Source organism: Solanum stenotomum, chromosome 11, assembly GCF_019186545.1.
Source record: "Solanum stenotomum isolate F172 chromosome 11, ASM1918654v1, whole genome shotgun sequence".
NCBI classification, from domain to species: Eukaryota; Viridiplantae; Streptophyta; class Magnoliopsida; order Solanales; family Solanaceae; genus Solanum; species Solanum stenotomum.
The window spans coordinates 52,885,474-52,904,907 of NC_064292.1; the positions used below are offsets into that span (position 1 = coordinate 52,885,474).

The following is a 19,434-nucleotide window of genomic DNA, read 5'->3' on the forward strand; positions in this document are numbered from 1 at the left end:
AAAAGAAAAGTGTGACCACATGCTCTAGATAATAACTCTGTTTTATTTTAATTCCAGTGCATAATTAGCTGGATTATAAAGTAACCATGATAAAAATCTTATTGAATATATCATTTTCTTAGAAAGTGGTCAAACTCGTATTTAAAACATAAATTTAAAACATGTTATCTCAAAAAATTGAATAAACACTAAAAAGAAAAACGGAGCTAATCTGCTTCTGTTATGGGAATTTGTTTTTTAATAGAATGAATTAAAATTCATTGAAGTCCCAATATACGTTTTGAGAAAAAGCAAACACATGATATCTCAATGAACATATTAAATTTCTCATAAGAGGTCATAAGTTTCATTTTTAATGAATTAATTGAATAAATGGACTCAACAACACTCATTAGGATGAATCAATTATAAGGATGCTTCGTAATAAAATGAATTCAATTGATTGAAGTCGTTCAAGCACACAATTTAGGAAAGCAACTACATTGATCACTCAACAATAATCATTAATTTTCGATTCAATTTCCTCAATACACAAGATTATATATGTTAAAGTTAGGACCAATATAAGAAACACATAATATTGTATATATGGAGCTAATTTGCTTCATTTATAAGTATATGTTTTTATAATAGAATGAATCAAATTAATTGAAGTCACTAACATATTAAAGAAAATATTCAAATAAATGGGCTCAACAACAATCACTAATTCCAATTCAATTTCCTCAATAAGAACATATATTTGTATATATATATGATAGAACCAATAAGAAACACTCAACATACATTACACCCCACCCCCAACCCCCACCCCAACAAAAGAAAATAACCAAATGAATGAACAAATCATTGAGAAGCTATGATATATATAGCTTTTACCCCACACCCCCCAAATCACCTCCAAGAAAAGATCAACTTAGACTTGAAAAGGCCATGGCCAATTCTTGATATCTTCTTCATCTTGAACTTTAGCACTTCTTTTCATAGCAATTGATCCACCAACAACATTACCATCACCTTCAACATAAGCATAATATTTCAAGAAAAAAGCAAATGTAAGCACAACCCATTCAAGACAAAAGATTAATGCACACAATCCACCCGCTAATCGCAAAATCATTTCACCATCTTCTTCCCTAACATACGATTTCAATTTCCCAAGAAAATCCCCTGTTCTCGTAAATATCAGCACGAAAACAGAGCCCTGTAAAATCGCTGTCAAAACTGTAAATACCATATGAGGGCCATACCAATTCCCCATACTCGAACGAGTAGAAACAGCAGAGCACCCAAAAACAGCACCCCCAATAGTGATAATGTGGAGGAGGATGAGGAAGAAACCACATAACGAGGGGATAAGACGAAGAGAAAGAGTCAAGAAAATGCAGCTGGAAGCTGCACCAAGAAGAATGTAGTTACATAAAAGGAAGAATTTTCGAGTACGGTGAAGAGATTCGGAGATTTCTGCATAACTAGTGAACCCCATTTTTGAATTGAAAAGATTTTCAGAGAAGTTTTTGAGTTTTTTGTTAGTGAAGTGAAGAACAGAGTATGAGGAGTTTTGGTTATATAGGTGGAGGAGTTGGGGTGAGGGGGAGAAAGGGGGGTGGGGTGCAACGGTCATATTTTGTGAGTTTGATTGGTATATGACCGTTGTGTGGGGAAAAGAGGAAATTATTAGAATCTCTTTTTGACTTTTTTGAAATTTTCATTTAAAAAAATGATAATGACACTTTTGGTCTAATTGTTAATGTTTAGCTAAGCATAGATAATCTTTAATTAACAAAAAAATGAGTTTTCATGAGGTGCCGTTGTAGCTTGGATTATCGTTGAATAAGAGGAGTCATCTTAGAAAATAATTAACTTAAAAGACAGATGGCGCCGTTGTGAGGCGAGCGAGCAACTTTGTCTGGTCTTACGGTGCATTCATTTCCGTTAAGAGAGTGAAATGATGTCCTGGCTTACTATGAGACCAAAGACTCCGTAACTTTACAGAGTAGGAGAAGGTATCTCAAATCTTTCCACCGGAGATTCAAACCAGGATTAGGTTAGGGGCACAGGAATTATCTTAACATAATGTCAAGTACCCTGCAGGAATTTAACATTTTTAAAAATAAAAGTACATTCCTTAGAAAGTATACCATACAAGTCTACATAAAATGACAAACAACATATCCATGATAATCCAACAAAATGAAGTTTGAACAGATGTACGTTGTATACAGAACTTACTCCAATCGTGCAAGGTCAAAGGAACGGAACATAACAACAAAAGAAAGTGAAAACAAGTGATCATCGAACAAATTTTTGTAGCTACGATACTTACAAAGCACGTCACGTCCGAAAGTTAAAGTGCTAGAGAAAGTTCCACTCCACTTCACCAAGAAAAGACTATTTTCTCATTCCAATTGATCATGTTACATGTACTCCAAAGAAAACTAGGAGATGACCCATTACTTGCGATTACAAATCTAGTTGGCATGCCACGAGGTCAGCGCCTATCACCACTTTTTGCAAGACATTGGAGTTCTCACCAAAGTATGGCAGTCAGAATCTTTCAGAAAACGGATTCGTATTCAAAGAGTTGCATAGACATATGGGATGTATAGCAAGCAAAAATAAGTGTTGCTACTATTTCCACATCTATGAATCAGCTTCAAGTTCAGCTCCAAACTTCTCCAATCTATCAGTTTCTTCATCTATATCTCGGACTAAAGCATGGTTAACAGATCCATCATCCTCACTAGCATGGATTTGCCTACCAGCAAACCTGTTGCAACAAACAAATATGAGTCAAATCACATAAACAAAAACAAGAAGAATACGCAGGTGCTGATTATTCTGCTGTAGATCTAGAAAAACAACTTCACGAGATACACTAATGCTTGCTTATATATACTCCATTCGTTCTAATTTATATTGTGTTTGACTAGGCATGGATTAAAAGAAAGAAAGAAAGATTTTTGCTACACACCAAAAGTACAATTGGAACTTGTGGCCTTAAACATGCCACGGATTTTTGTGGCCGTGAGAGCATGACATTAAAGGGTTCCCAAAAATAGAAAGGTCGTTCTTTCAATAACAAACTAAAAAAGAAATAGTGTCATACATAATGGAACAGAGGAACTAATAAGTTTCAGTAAAAATCTTCAATGCAGTCTACATGAGATAACAAAAGTTTTAGATGCAGATGAAAACCAAGCAATCACTTACCAGCGTCCATTCATCGACTCAATGCACCTATGTGCATCCCGTCTATCCTTAAATTTGACCAAAATAACCCCTTGTGGATGATTCTCGCACACCTGCAAAAGTGTATCAATGAATTAGATAAAACCACCAAAAGCCTACTGTGATATCTTTCTCAATCCATAAGTTAGATATTTCATTTTTCTCTGTCCTGATCTTTTTAATCCTTACCCTAAATCGCAAACTTTTCAAGGATACTAACCAATACAATTTTTTAGTAGTTTTTATCATCTTAATCTTTGTGGTAAACCAACCATATATTTCTCAAATTTCAAATGACTATTTAAACACTTGTTTGTCCAACTCTCGTATAATGACCTATTTGAACTTTCTACTCCTGAAACTGGTAATGTTGTATTCCACAGCATTAAGGATATGCTGGAGACCTTCAAAAGGGGAACAAAACAAACCAAAAAAAAAGAGAGAAAGGGAGAAACTACTTACAGAGAGCCTAACAGATCTACAAGCTCTAATTCCTCTATATTTGTTTGTTTACACAAAAAAAATAAAAATACAATACAATTCCATTTAACTCTATGAATGGTATTGGACTTATCTTCAAAACAATATACAGCCACTGCTTGTACCCACTATAAAGGGAGTGTCAAAGCAGGAATAACATAGTCCCCAGTATAAATGGCGTAATATGACATTAAAAGAAGTCCCAGACATCAGAAGAAAAAGAATGGATGCCCAACAAGCACACGATTTGTCAATTTGTACCTACTCACATTAAAGGATGTTGTGTAACTATTTAAAATAATCAGGTGTGCTTGTTTATGTCATATTCAGAGAGCTAAAGCATAAGCTGGTTTTATAACACATTAACAAAGATTCCAATTTAACAAGCAGGCCTTGCACTGTAACTCTTCCTTCGGGGAGTTGCTTATGTAGGGGTACTAGATTGAAGGAGCATCAAGGCCCAACATCAATCAGCTGCACAAATGTAGAAGAGAAACAAGACGTAAGCAACCAAGCCACGTGAATTTGTGGAACAGTTGTTTTCATTTCCCGCATTTGACTTGCTACTACCAGCTGATCTTTACAGCCAATTGTTGTTCTAAGATTATAAAAGGTACTTATAATCTTGAAGATCTGGAATTCCTACTTTACTGACAGGTGAAAAGAGCAAAATAACTTCACACAAAACCACATAACTTAGAAAGCAAACCCAGAAGGTGCACATATTACCCTATATTGGCAAAATCACTTCAGTAACTCATCTCTACTAGGAACCAAGCATATATATCAGACATATATAAGCAATATCATAATTGGTTTTATGAGTACTGGCAAATACCTTTACCAAGTCCACTGGACCAAACTTTGAACATTCCTCTTGGACGTCTTGCTGTAGCTCAGAACATAAATTCTCTTCCTCCTATTGACAACATTAGAAGTGCATTAGCTCAAAGCCCACTCAGAAACAATAACTAGAAGGTAATTCTCACATTTAAGAATTCAACAAGTAGAAAAACTACAAAGAATTAAATGTTGGGAAAGGCAACAGCAAGACAGCTGCCTGGACCAAAAAGAAAAAACCAGGACTTCTGAGGAACTTCCTCCACTTCATAATGATTAATATATGCTGCAATTGCTTATTACTATGTTACGTTTGCCACCAGTTTACAAAAGTATGGTAGTTTGGTAATTGAAATTTATTTGTTCACACCTTGAGTACAATTTACTGTTCCGGTTAGGCTGAAATTGAAAAATAACAAAAATGAGTATCCAGACATATAAACGTTACCCGCAATTCAGCTGGTGTGAACATGTAGCGAAGCAAAACAGTAGCTGGAACCAATATCTTTGAGTCATCCCGACCACCTGATATTGCCAGTGATAAAGAGTACTAAGAGGGGGCAAGGAGAAAAGAAACACATATGTTGTAGGAGAAAAGGAAAATATTGCATTGAACAGATAAGATCTTACCATAAACAGAGCTTCAAATCAAATATATAGAAGAAATAATCAATAATAATAAGTTAATAACTGAGAAGCAACAAAGAAGATTAGTAAATGTTATGTGTCCCACAGTGTTGCGCATGCTCCAGATGTCCAGTTATGAGCATGAGAAAAGGTGTTCAAGTGTCCCACATTTGTGGAGGAAATGGGTTGTTGTTCCTTATATTGTCTAGGGCGATTCTCACCGCTTGAGCTAGCTGCGTTGAGAAAGGACCGTGGTCCATTTATACACGGTAAAATTGCTTTTTGAATCCACAATGTTGTTTAATGGCTTCATCATGCCAACACTCTAATACCCCTCAAGCATCAACTTATAATCCTCCATACTCGAAACACTTCCAGATACAAATTAAAAGCTGAATAATCTGAAAACTCCAAAGCGAGTATCTTCCTTTTGAAAGAGTTGAAAAGGAACATACATCTGCCCTTTCTCAACGCTTTTCTTTACTTTTTCTTACTAAAAGTAACGACTTTTATAAAATAAAATTGACTGGAAAAGTTGTGCGGTTAATCCCAAAATTTAGATTTACCACATGGTTCATGACACCTATCTAGATGAAATCTAAAGCATCAAAAATATTTTCTGCCTATGCTGTACATTCTTGTTTACACCAAAAATAGAACAGGACTAGACAATTCATTTTCAACTTCTTGGTGGAGCTTCCTTTATCTTCAAAGGATCTCCAATTTCTTTCTTTCCATATTGTCACCAGATGCAAGCAGGGACAATCCACCATTTCTCTTCCTGATTAGCTAACCCGCCCTCCCTATCTGAACTAACTAAAATTGATGTTATAGTCTCTGGCATAGCCCATCTGATGCCCCCGGGGATGGAAAAATTTCCACAGTTGGTCAGCCCAGTTGAAATGTAAAGGGAAATGGTGGATTATATCTGCCTGCTCTCCACAAAGATCGCATCTTGAGCATAGCTGAAAACCCCTTCTGGATAGATTGTTCTGTGTTCAAACTGACTGCTTAGCCAGTAGTTTCTTTAGACAGAGACTATCTTTAGTTATTCCCATACACCCCCACCCCCAACATTACTTAAAGTAAGCTGATTAAATATGCTCTATACCTATCTTTTGATACACAAATACAGATGTAATGGCAAGTGAATCGATCCTTCTCGCATTATGGTTATGTTCTTTTACCTTTAAGCTTGAATTAGCTCAGAAACATAAAACCATGAATTCATTAGCGTTCCTCTTCTGAATGGAGCAAGGTCTGGCAGACAGAGCACCCTTGCAAGGATGTAGGAGATAAGAAGGAATAGAAAGGTGCCCCTAGCAGATCGCCCTTTCTTTTCCTTTCTTGGCTAGGTAATAGTTAGTGGAATATCTGAGGCTTTTTTTGCTTTGTGGAGTCAACTTGTCCAACTAAAACCACTAGTAGGTCAGCAGGTCTCTCGTCTACGGAATGGACAGCACTTATACCCAATTCATAGAGTCCAGTTGTTGCTCAAGAAAGTGAAGATTTAGATGTCCACGTGGAAGAAGGATGCAATAACTGGCAAGTAAAGCTATGAACTGGATTCCCACTCTAACCTGGTACCAGTCATTTGAAAAAACGATAGACATCTAGTGCACTCACTCATTTTTTTCCTTTCAGATAGGCCAACTCAAAGGAGGAAATGCAAGGGTGTTAGCTGTCTGGATTTGAAGACGAAGGAAATAAATAAGGGCTGCTTGATGGTGCAGAGTGACTGTCTCTTCATGTAAGGACAGCCATACAGAGTAGGTAAGGCAGTACTCTGGGAGGGAGTTTGTCAGAATGCATGTGTGATAGAGCTCGGTGGCTGGAAATTTCAGGCTAAGGGTGGACAGATAGGACGAAACGATGACCTAGAATGAGACCAAAAGGGCACTAATATGTGAGTCTATCATGCACTTTGCAGAGGCTAATTGAGCAACCAGTGGCAGGTTAAGATGCAAGAGAGAAATAGAACTGGATGCTACTGCACTGTAACTGTTAAAAACATGTTGGCAATCCAAGAAAAGACACAACATAATACAAATAAGATCGCTTATGAACTGACTAAGGACTACAAACAAACAGGTTTATGATGGAAGCTTTGAATAACATTATGTTTCAACCAATTAAGAATCATCCATTGTGTCAGTTCAGCTGTTGCAAACTGACATGATGGTTTCAGTCACTAACTTATTCCAAAAGTATCAGCCAAAATTCACGCAGACCAAAGATCCATTTATGCAGATATAAGCAAACATATACATCTTAGACAATATTACTCAATAAGCTTCAGAATGTTGAAAAACAACAAAACAGCATTTCAGGAACTCTATTACCATACCATTCTTAGAACCAAAAGTAACATGGAAAGGTGATATTGTGGCATAAAACCAGCTTATGAGTAAAAGACATGTAAGACATACCCCAGCCAAGCATCTTCTGCTCAACTTTTTGGAGTTTCTTCTTTCTGTGCTTGTCTGATTTCTTGGGTATGAACCTCTCCCCTGCAAAATCAATAAAGGTTTGTCCATAGAAGACAATTAGGCATTCAAGTGACTATAAATGCAAAAAGCTGAGCCATGCTTTATTTGGTCAATGTAATAGCAAGATTAATCACCAAGTACAACTTGACACAATGCACCAAAGAACATAGGTTTGTTTACCTTTTTGCTCAAACTTTGCTGGTGTAACTGTCATAGGAATTTTGTCGCCTGGCCGAAAAGGTGCACCATCCAAAATTTTAATGGCTAGATCAACTGAAGGCTCCTAATGCACAAAGGTTCCCCAATGAAGATAAAACACATGAATAACAATTGCAACAAATAACTCCAAAATCTTATGAATAAATAAAAACTCCAAACATCATTGTTGTACTTGAGAAAAGAATCATTACCTTAAGATATGTAACAAGTGCATCACCTTTCTTCCTTCCAGTTTCTTTGTCAAAATAAATCTTCACTCGAGGCCTTTGTGTTTCCGGATCCTACAATTTTTATAATAGCTCACTATTAAAATTATATACTGGTTTGTAAATGCCAAAACAGAATGGTTGAATGCCCTATAAGACATGTTAAAAGATCACAACTTGACAAGCTAACATGTTTAAACTCCTTAATAGGCTTATAGAACTCTCCTTTAAGTCATGTGGTGCCACTATCACCATAATTGTGCTTATAAGACGGATTTAGATTCATTTAATACACATAATGCAACAGTTACTAAAATCAGTCGATGGAGAAAAAAAGCAGTCAAGTGATCCAAGCAAAACCAACTAAGCAAGGAAGATAAAAGTCATAAAAAGGAATTCAACATCAAACAATCAGGGACTCAGGGTTATCAGTTTCCATATTTATGACAGTGGTGTCCAGGCCAACTTATGCGCACCTCGACTAATTCTACGGGCACCTGCTACAGCCCACCAGCACAGGTACGGGGAAACTCTATCCACCAAGGCTTTTGGGCAGATGGGAAGAAACCACCTAGTAAATTCTTCCCTGGGAATTGAACGTGAAACTTCATGGTTCTCAACCCACTTACCACTAGGCCACACCCTTCGGTGCAACAATCAGGGTTATCAGTTGCAAATGTATTAAGTTACTCTATGATGTCTTTAGGCCTTGAGAGTGTGACTTAAGTTATTTAATAAGTAATATCGGATCACCAATAGTAAGACAATATTCATTTGCATATCCATAATGTTTTTGCACTAAAAAAGTGAAGCCTCTAGTAGCAAAAAGAACAGAACCTGCAATGCATCTTTCACCAAAATACAGGTAATCCTAAGCAGAAATTAATTAAAATGACCTTGAGAGACTAGATGTGACCATATCAATCTTCAGAATCAAATTTCCATAATATAAAGGTAAAAAAGAAGTTCCGCACCTCCTTTATGATCCCACACTTTGAAAAGACTTCAACCACCTACAATGATCTCCACATTAGTGTAACATAATTAAGAAGTCAAAAAAATGTTGCACTTCTCACAAATGTATAGGAACAAACAACAAATTGCTAACTACCTCATCAACAGTGACATCTTCTGGCAAGCCTGTAATATAGACATGAGTATTGACTTTTAATTCGAACCAGCTATCAGGAGGTTTATTCGCTTCCTGTGCAGTCAATAGAAAAAGAAAGGTGTGAGAGGTATGCGTTAGGAGAAGGAAGAGAGGGCACATTGAATAATGCCTGCTCATCTCAGGGGAACGATGGAAACGTGCACATCATAACAAATGAAAAACAACCATTAGTTTACAATTTTTTAATAACTAAATCTAATAATAAGAAGAAAAAGACGAGACTTGAATCCAGACAACTAACAGACAAAAGCCAAAAGTAACCTTTGACCTGGAGAAACATAAAAGTTAAGAGTGAGTTACCTTCTTTTCAGCGGCTTTTTCAGGCTCTTCTTTTTCAGGCAGTTTTCTCTTGCCATTATGTGTTGCTGTGGCAGTTTCAATTGAATCTGGAGCATTCTTATCAGCCTCAGTGTTATCCATTTTCTTGTTCTCATTTCCAGAAGAAATGTCAGCGGGCAATGTAGGGAAAAGTTCCTCCTCGTCAGCGTAAGTCATATCTTCTAGACGATAGTCAGTTTTCTCGGTTGGATCTTCCTATAAAACCTCATTTGATCAAGACACTTTCCAACACAAATAAATAAAGGAACAGAAGTACAAGTCACAAAGATGTACTCTCTTTCTTCTTCTTTTTTCATTTCTTTGAACTATATTTTTTTTCATAACCGTGGTGTCTGGGCCAGCCGGCCAGCTTTCGCGCACCTAGACTAATTCCACGGGATATGATATCTACCACCTCCCACGACTAATTCCACAGGATATGATATCTACCACCTCCCACCAGCAACATGTGCCAGGTAAACTCTATCCACCAAAGCTAAGGCAAATGGAAAGAGATTGCCTAGTGTTTTTAGTCTCTGCTAGGATTTGAGGTCTCAACCCACGTCATTGACCACTAGGCCACACCCTTGGGTGCTTTTTCTTTTCTGTTTTAAATGACCCACATGTGTTTTACATCACAAAATTAAACTTCTGAGAGACGAGGGAACAAAGAAGACAGCTAGAAGTAATATATTATATTACCTGAGGTACCCACACTCTAAGAGCTTTATCCCATTTGTACCTAGTTCCGTCATCATCAGTGAACTCATCTTCACCATCTGGAGGAGTTGAAGGCCTTTGATCCTCATCGACTGCTTGCTCGTCCTCTGCCTCTTTCACTTCCTTTTGAAACTTTTCATACTCATCAAATGGATCATTAGAAGTCAAAGGAACTGCAAAAGCAGGTAACAGACGTCTCAGCCAAATGTGATATAGTGTTAAGTTATTACATTTCTGCAGGTTCACCTCTTAAGCGATGAATCTCTCACCTGAATTTGTACCACCAGTGCTATGCTCAGGTACATCAGTCAGCAATCCAGGAATCGAGCAAAGTGGTTGCCATTCACTCCTTCCTTCCGACCATGCTAGTGTACTCTCCAGTAGGTATCCAGCAGAGTAGTGCTCTGTCCATGTCAAGAAAACAAGCTTAAAAATCTCCCAACATACCATCTGAACATCATACAGCTGAATACAATAGTTCAAGATTATGGGTGCACTGAACCTTTAAAAACTAAGGAAACAAAGACAACAAAATAGAGAGCCAGAAGGCATAGAACTCAAATGAACACCTAAATAAATGAAGAAAACCATCAAAGACGAACTCATCCAATTTAAACAAGGAAATTACTAGTATTAGTTCCTCTCAGTAAGCAATCATTCAATAAGAGGACGGTAAAATGTTTTTCATATACTCATTGAAGAGTGGAAGTTTAGGAACTCACCACGCAATTCAGATATTGTATATGGGCCTAGTTGCTGCTGATCTTGTGCAAGCACATACCAACCCAATTCAGAACTAACTCCAGAAGTTGTATACAAACTACTGTTGCCTTCACCTACACCAGAAATACAAGAATCAAACTTCTTTTCTTCACCCTATGAAGCACCCAGCATACATATTTGCAGAATCCAAAAATAATGCATCCCCACCACCAAGAGCGCCCCAACCCCCATTAGGAGAGGCAACAAGAAAAGCAGCACTTAATGAAAACTCATACTAGTTTCTAAATATTTAAAAGATTTGAAAATTTGAATTTGAAAGTCTTTCAAGAAGTCACATAAGATTGTACAACAACAACAAAAACTGTATTTGAAAATTCAATACTTGAAAAACTTCAAACAAATGGTACATAAGATGGTACAACAACAACAACAACATATCCAGTGTAATGGGGTTTGGGGAGGGTAGAGTGTACGCAAACCTTACCCCTTCCTTGGGAGGTAGAAAGGTTGTTTCCGAGAAACCCTCGGCTCAAGGAAAAGCAATTTAAAGCAATTCAAAATGTCACATGGCATTCTAAAACCTAAAAAAACTCCCAGGATTTACTCTAGTGGTACGAGACACGTCATGGGTTCGCAACGTGTTGCAGACAAAACTTCTGGTATTTAAGTGGAGAAGGATTCGGTTATCAAGAAAACAATTGCCAAACCTAAAAGGAATGTCTATGCCTATAGTTAATCCTATTGTCCATGACGACATATTAATATTAAGCACAATCTTCACCAAAATTTCCAACTGCCTTTATTACTTCCAATCCTTATAGTTTTTCTTTCATAACACTTTAAAAAAGCAATAATTTTCCTAACATCGACAAATTTGAGAAATCCTCCTACTATCACTGAGCAGAAAAACAGTATCTGCAATAACAATTTATAATAATCCAAGTATAGCTTCTATCCCTCCAAATGAGAAAAATCAGTAGACCCATTTAAAATTATAATATGATACTCGAAACCCATCTCCTAAAATACAGAAATAACACAAATACAAAAGCATAGCTCTCAATAAACAAAGATACACACATACTGGGTTTGAAAAAAAGAAACCAAATTGCACGTATAGAGACTATAACTGACCCGTATAAGACGTTTGTGGTAATTGTTCTTGTTGAGGAAGATGATCTTCAGAGGCATTCAATGATGCCATTTAATTTGCTTCTCTCCAGTTTTCTGTAGTAGCTTCTTCTTTGTGCTGCTGCCTCTTCTTCGTTTTTACAGAAAAGAACTGTATAGGCAATGCATAAAGAAATACTAGGGAAATTCGGGTCGGATCTTTGAAATCGGTGCAACTAGTCCGGGTTCAATGGACTTAGCAATATGGGTTTGGGAGGTTGGAAATAATATTGGTTTTTTTCGTGGTTTACGATATGGGTAACTTAGTGAAATTTCACTACTTTAGAAGCAAATTAGTTAGATTCATGTTAATTTGTAAAATATTACGTATCTTATAATTTTTTGGTCCTCGAATATGTATATCTACATATACATATCAATTAGTAGTGTATCTAATTAAATAATATAACTGAAAGTCATTGAATAATGAGGGTGTCTTGTTAAGGGATATAGCTAAAAGCCATTAATTAAGGAGAAAATTATACGTGTAACAACTTTAGAGGATATGACATATCATAACTCCAAAAAAATCAAAACAACTAAAATCTTTTTTTTTTGCGATTCAATAAAATTTAGACTTTTTAACTCAAATTTATGAACACATATTCATATATATGCATATATTTTGTCAGATACATATATAGTTAATCAGATACACTATAAAATATATTGTGTAACTCAATAATGTGTCGTATACATCAATAATATGTCAGATACATGCGTAAATCTATAATATACATATACATTTAATCAGATATACTGATAAAAATCAGATAGTTTTAATTCAATAACATGTTAGATACATCAATAACGTGTTAGATACATGCATGAATCTCGTTGATTGAAACTTTCCGGTTACATTCCTCACTGATCCGACATCTCACCAAGTGGTGTTTGCTTCATCTTTTGGTTTGTCGTTGTTGCTTGTTGCGCCTGGATCTGACAGATCTCCGCCAAAGCCACAATTTTGGTTTTTTCGTCACCTCGACTATTAAAGTTTGAAGACGGAGATCCTCAACTCGCTTCTGAAGTTCATTATGCACCCAAACACGATGGAAATTTCTCTCAATGTGTTATTTGCCTATCAAAATTCGCTTGGAGGTTAAATTCAAGTGTTACTGTAGTGTGGCCATGAATTTCATGTGGGATGCATCGATACATGGTTAGGCCTGCACTCGTCGTGTCCTCGTCGGCTTGTGGATAATGAAGTATGTTTAATTAAGTAATTCTGCCTTTTTTAACTGTATTATCAGAAATCATAAACACAAGCCTTTTCGTTTGTTAAATAATTGTTTTTCATAGCGATACAATTTTTAATATTTTTCAAATGATCTAATATTTACTTTGTCATCTAATTAAATTCAATTCATAAAGTATAAGATCTATTAAAAAAAACTCTTCTTATTATTTTTTCCTTCGCAACTCGAACCCAAAAATTCTAATTTTATAATAGTATCACTTTACCAATTCTACCATAAATTTTTGATAATTAGTTGATTGGTAATAGTAATACATGTAATGCAAAAAAAAAAAATTAAAACAATTCTAGAAATGCTTTAAGTTGACGACCCGTATTTATAACCCGATCCGTATTTCCAACCCGACCCGCTGATGTAATACCCTAAACCCTGGCTTTAATGGCTTCTTCATCACTTCCTTGGCTTCACACCATTTCTGTGTGATCAAAGATGAGCTGCAGAACGACGACGTTTTGGACCCGGATACTCCGCAGTCAACTGCGGTTCATCAGTAGTAAGCCACCATCTTCCGCCGCCGGCGCAGCCAAGGAACCATTTTTCCGGCACCCATTTCCGCCGCATTCCGTACTAACTCCTCGTTTCTTCTCTACGGCGTCCTACAACCGGACACCGTCAGCGGAGAGGGTAATTCAAGAGTTGTTGCTTGACGTGGAAAGGGACAAGCAAAGAGAAAAGGAAGAAAGAAAGAAGAAAGGATTAGATACAGCTGATATTGATGCTGAGGAGAATGAGGATTCCATGGGTGTTGGTCCATTAATTGAGAAGCTTGAGAAGAAGAAGCTCAAGGAGGAAAAGTTTAGCTTTGAGCCTACGGATTCGGATTCGGAAGATGATGATGAGAGGTGGACTCCTGATGCTATTAACAAAAAATGGGAAGTTTTTGATAAGAAGTTTAAACGACATGAAGAGCTTCTCAAGAACTTCACTGATGCAGGTACAATGATTTCATTTTCATTGAATCCCTTTTGAGACATCAATGGTTGAAGTAGAATGCAAAGATTTGATTTCCTCTCCGGGGTCGTTTGGTAGCTAGTAAAGAAACAACTTATCCCCATATTAGTTTTTGCATGAGTCGTACAATGTTTGGTAGCTACTTAGAAACTAAATTACGCATTTGGTTTGCAATTTAGAAACACCTATAACTAATACATGGGTAAGTTACGAGCGAATTTGTGTATTATCTTATGCGGGGTAAAGAAATGGAATAACTAATATCTTCATTACTAGTACATACATAATTCTAGTCGGCTACCAAATGACCCCTAAGTGGTTATTAGCTTATTTACATCCTAAGAATTCACATAGGAGAGAAGGCACAAAATAATGTTAGTTTATTAACACTGTGAAAGCGTGATAATTGGTGGGATTGGAAAGTTAGCCTCAGTTTTTTTTGTTGTTTATAGGATGGAGGTGAGCAATATGGCTATAGTGTCTGTTACTTTTAGTTAATGTAAATGTTAGTGGAAAGGTTTTGGTTGGGGTTTATTAGATAGGTTGGAATATGTATGGAAAAAGAATAACATACTGTTAGAACTATGTTTGTCTGTGCATATGTATGTGAAGTTCAACTATGTGAACTGACTTGCAAAACCAATTGAAAGCATTTTGTTGTCGAATTGGAATTGACAAATTATGGAAGTTTTGACCAGAGACACTTGATGATGCATACAAATGGATGAATAGAATTGACAAGTTTGAGCAAAAGCATTTCCGGCTGAGACCAGAGTATCGGGTGATTGGTGAACTGATGAACCGCCTTAAAGTGTCTGAGGGTAAGGAAAAATTTCTTCTGCAGCAGAAGGTGAATAGGGCCATGCGAATGGTGCAGTGGAGGGAAGCTTATGATCCCAACGACCCAGAGAATTATGGACTTATTCAACATCAGCAGGTGGGACCCTCTGTAGATCTTTTAGAACATGCTGGGTTTGAAAAGGAAAAGGGGATGATTCAAGGAGGAGATGATGACGATGACATAGAATTTGATGACATGAAAGAGAAGGATGATATATTGTTAGAGAAGCTCAATGCCATTGACAGGAAACTTGAAGAAAAGCTGGCTGAATTGGACCACACCTTTGGGAAAAAGGGTAAGCTTTTAGAAGAGGAAATCAGAGATCTTGCTGAAGAGAGGAACTCGTTGACAGAGAAGAAAAGAAGACCTCAGTACAGAAAAGTAAGCACCAACTCTTACCCTGGTCACTTAGCCCTAGATAAGTCTCTCACAAATTTTCTTGTTTCTGAATTCGGATTATTAAGCATTCCTTTTCATGGCATGCATTGTTTTGTCATCATCCTGAAAGTGTCCTACTTTACTAAAAACTGCAGTCAGATTCTCCCGGCAGTGCTACAAACGTGCTGAACTAGATTTAAATTTTGATTTGTCTTGTTTCATTGTGTCAGAGTTTTTTCTTGCAGTATGAAACTTTCCGCTCCATTCATTTTCTGGAAAATTTCATCCCTTCTTGAGCCTCAGGTTGTGTTTCTAAGAAGTATTGGGCTTATGGATTTCTCAAAAATAAAATATGTTTGTGTTTCTTTGAATAGAAAAAAGACATTTCTAAATGAGTGAAAGTATTGGTTTTACTTTCTTGCAAATGGGACTTAACTTTTGGGAAGTTGTTTCAGGTGGAGAATTCTAATATTTATCCTGCTAATTTTCTGTTAATAAAATGAGAAGTTACAAGAAGCATGTTGTTGGTACCAAATACTTCGAGGCCAGACTCTTACACCACATGTTCACATGTCTGGTCGCTTCATAGCATATAGAAGGAATAGCATTTAACTAATCACTTTTCTTAAAAGACTTAGCTTCTTGGTTTAATTTCCCTGGATGGCTTCCTTGAAATGATTGTGGTGTTTCTTTCTTACAAAATTTGGCAGTACTAATTATGATTTTGTTTTGGTTGTGTTCTTCATTCTGTTAGCGGAACAGGTTAATATTAAAAATCAATGTTATTTTGATAGAATTTGCTTGAGGTCTGGCATGTAATGGAATTTTCCTAAGTTGTATTGCAAGAAAGAGAATCTTATTAGTTAAAGGTTAGACCCCAATCTGCTGGCAGGAAAGTAGAACTGTAGAAGCATGCTATATCTTGCTCTTGCTTATGTAGTGGTCAAAAACTCGTAACCTCTGGTAGATCGGTCTATGGCCAAAAAGGTTCCCCTGCTTTTTAAGGGCGAAGAAGGTGCTTGTCTTCCCTCTTCCTGATAGTACTTGGTAGGAGACCTTTTTTTTTAGATGCTGCTAATGCTAAATACTGCATCTTGACATTCTTCTTTCTGATAAACTAAATAGCAAATTTGAAATGTCTCTGACAGAAAATGAAAAAGAAATAGAATAAGGACTCCATCAAAATAGAATAAGGATGATAGTTGACATGAAATGAACTAATCAATTCTCGTTCTGGGCTAGTGATCCCAAACCTTTCATTATGAGAAAGGAAAACTGGGTGATTCCAAAATGCTTCATCTAGTTTGCTTGCCTTCTTGAGTTCTTTGACCAAACAAAAGGAAGACAGTATACATTTAGTTGTCTGATATGAAGGATCATCCTTAAGCCTCCAGCAAATTGCAAGTTTCAATAAGTGCGTGCTATTTTGAAGTAGCTCATCTGAGAGTTTGGATCATGGTTAGGTCCAAGTTGTGAGAACTTGTAAAATTTGCTAATATTTTCAGTATTCCTAAGACCCACTCGTGAAGTGGGAACCCTGTTTCCTCATTTGCATACATCATTTATTTCTATGTTGAGGATTCTTATGACTGACTCAATTCAAGAACGTTTACATAAATACAATATCACCCTATGAGGACATGTTTATGATTTTTGAGATTTAGAGTATATATTCTAAGTTATTTCGTAGAATATATGTTTCAGTTTCACTGAGTTGGGTGTTATCATTCTTTCATCTTCACTTATTATTTCTTCATGATGGCAGGGTTTTGATGTGAAACTCATTAATGTCAATAGGACATGTAAGGTTACTAAGGTAATGCAGCTATTGAATGGATTTTTCTTTCTTCTTAATTGACCTTGAATGAGCTATTTCACAAATTTTGGCTGAAATGGGATACAGGGGGGACAAGTTGTCAAGTATACTGCTTTGTTGGCTTGTGGGAACTATCACGGAGTTGTTGGTTTTGCAAAAGCAAAAGGTCCAGCTATTCCCATTGCCCTGCAAAAGGTACATGAGTCAGTTTATTGTTTGACCATGGCATTTAAAGCATGTGCTTCATTTTTGTCAATGCCTTGGCTGAATGATTCTGTATGATAAAAAGACTTCTTTTTATAAAAAAATTAAATTCTGCAGGCATATGAGAAATGCTTCCAGAACCTACATTATGTTGAACGGCATGAGGAACATACAATCTCACATGCAGTACAAACAAACTACAAAAAGACCAAGGTACCAACTATTCTGATAACGGATTTTAGTTGTTTTCTTTTGATAATTTTTCTTTGCTCATACACGTAGAAAATCCATTGTGAATTTCTGCTTATGCCTTCTTAAAAAAAGAATCTTGGTTTTCTGTCTCGTTTCCATATTTTCGTTTTTTTTTTTACTCTTTGGTCTTGAACCTTTGCTTACTTGCACCTCAATTCAGGTATATCTGTGGCCTGCTCCTACTCAAACAGGGATGAAAGCAGGTAGAACTGTCCAAACAATTTTGCATCTAGCGGGTTTCAGGAATGTGAAATCGAAGGTACTGTATCATAATTCTGATCAAGCGGATCACATAATATTGAAATAGGTATTTATTTGGTGCCATTATTGTAACATCATACTTTGGCAGGTTGTTGGCTCAAGGAACCCACATAACACAGTTAAAGCTCTCTTCAAAGCTCTAAATGCGGTACGTCCATGTTTTGCTTGTGTATTGGTGCTACTTTCCCACTCTGCTCCCTCTCTTTGTTTTCTAAAATTTCACTTCTTCCTCATTATTTTTGGATTAGATTGAGACACCCAAGGATGTTGAAGAAAAGTTTGGGCGAACTGTTGTCGAATCATACTTACTGTAATAGGCATTCTCAACGTTTCTGTGGTGTTTCATGGCACCTTTTTCGTCATAGCGGGTAAGAACTCAAAGTTCAGCTAGTCTCATATTTTCCCATTTGTTATTGTCCTCTTCGTACCACCATCCACACATTGAGATTCTTCTGATTCATCATTGTAATAGTTGGAAAATAGTTATGTATATACATTTGTTCGATGACTATAAGTGTATCTAATCTTGATATATTCACTAATCTGGCATTTCAAGGTTTGAAATTTTGGGCTAATTAGCTGTTTCTCTTGTTTTGGCAGAGCATAAACCAAGGAGAGGTCGAAACCATGAGCCCATCAATGGATTGGCTATCTTTTTCATAAGCTAGTTTAACTTATTTCTTTTACCTTTCCTTTTGGTGATTTTATTCTTGGTTTGGTTGTTGTTGGTGTAGTAGTGTTACAAAATAGATGATTTCTAGTAGACCATTGTAGGATTTTTGTTTTTACTTTTCCTATTTCAGTTTCGATTAGTTCACAAGATTGAATAGTCAATTCTCCTTCAAACCTCGATTCGATTGTTCTCCAAGAATATTGAGCCGTGAAGATACTACATATATGTGGCCCGTTGTACTAATCGAATCACTCATTAAAGTTTGAATACGAAATAAAACCATTTTCCAATGATTTCTTGTACGCTGATTGTAATGTGTGTGGAGTTTACCTTATGCGCACTCAAAACATAGTGACTATGAATGATGAATTTTAGCCGGGATTCTTTGAGCTCGACTTCTTAGATTTAAGATGACATGTGTATTTTAACAATATTATTGTTATGTAATATTATGAAAGAAGATTTAATGTAATGTGTGTGGAGTTTACCTTATGCGCACTCAAAACATAGCGACTATGAATGATGAATTTTAGCCGGGATTCTTTGAGCTCGACTTCTTAGATTTAAGATGACATGTGTATTTTAACAATATTATTGTTATGTAA

The 19,434-nt window shown here is 36.4% G+C and overlaps 3 protein-coding genes across 3 annotated transcripts; 1 reads left to right on the forward strand and 2 right to left on the reverse strand.

The window, feature by feature from the left end:
* Positions 1-838: 838 nt before the first annotated feature.
* LOC125844306 (uncharacterized) lies at positions 839-1,538 on the reverse strand. The gene has a single exon (XM_049523594.1). The coding sequence runs from the start codon at positions 1,484-1,486 to the stop codon at positions 917-919; it is 570 nt and encodes a 189-aa protein (XP_049379551.1). The 5' UTR covers positions 1,487-1,538; the 3' UTR covers positions 839-916.
* A 738-nt stretch (positions 1,539-2,276) lies between these two features.
* Positions 2,277-12,297, reverse strand: LOC125844930 (splicing factor U2AF-associated protein 2). Its single transcript, XM_049524296.1, has 14 exons — positions 12,159-12,297; positions 11,024-11,137; positions 10,571-10,705; positions 10,284-10,474; positions 9,564-9,797; positions 9,204-9,296; positions 9,067-9,105; positions 8,078-8,167; positions 7,848-7,950; positions 7,608-7,688; positions 5,000-5,076; positions 4,550-4,630; positions 3,214-3,305; positions 2,277-2,770 (listed from the first exon to the last, which is right to left on the reverse strand). Exons 1-14 carry the CDS (start codon positions 12,226-12,228, stop codon positions 2,644-2,646), a joined length of 1,527 nt encoding a protein of 508 aa, XP_049380253.1. The 5' UTR covers positions 12,229-12,297; the 3' UTR covers positions 2,277-2,643.
* A 1,553-nt stretch (positions 12,298-13,850) lies between these two features.
* Positions 13,851-19,120, forward strand: LOC125844839 (uncharacterized). The gene is made up of 9 exons (XM_049524188.1): positions 13,851-14,387; positions 15,103-15,626; positions 17,389-17,439; positions 17,527-17,634; positions 17,761-17,856; positions 18,056-18,154; positions 18,245-18,304; positions 18,405-18,524; positions 18,757-19,120. Exons 1-8 carry the CDS (start codon positions 13,883-13,885, stop codon positions 18,468-18,470), a joined length of 1,509 nt encoding a protein of 502 aa, XP_049380145.1. The 5' UTR covers positions 13,851-13,882; the 3' UTR covers positions 18,471-18,524; positions 18,757-19,120.
* Positions 19,121-19,434: the final 314 nt, after the last annotated feature.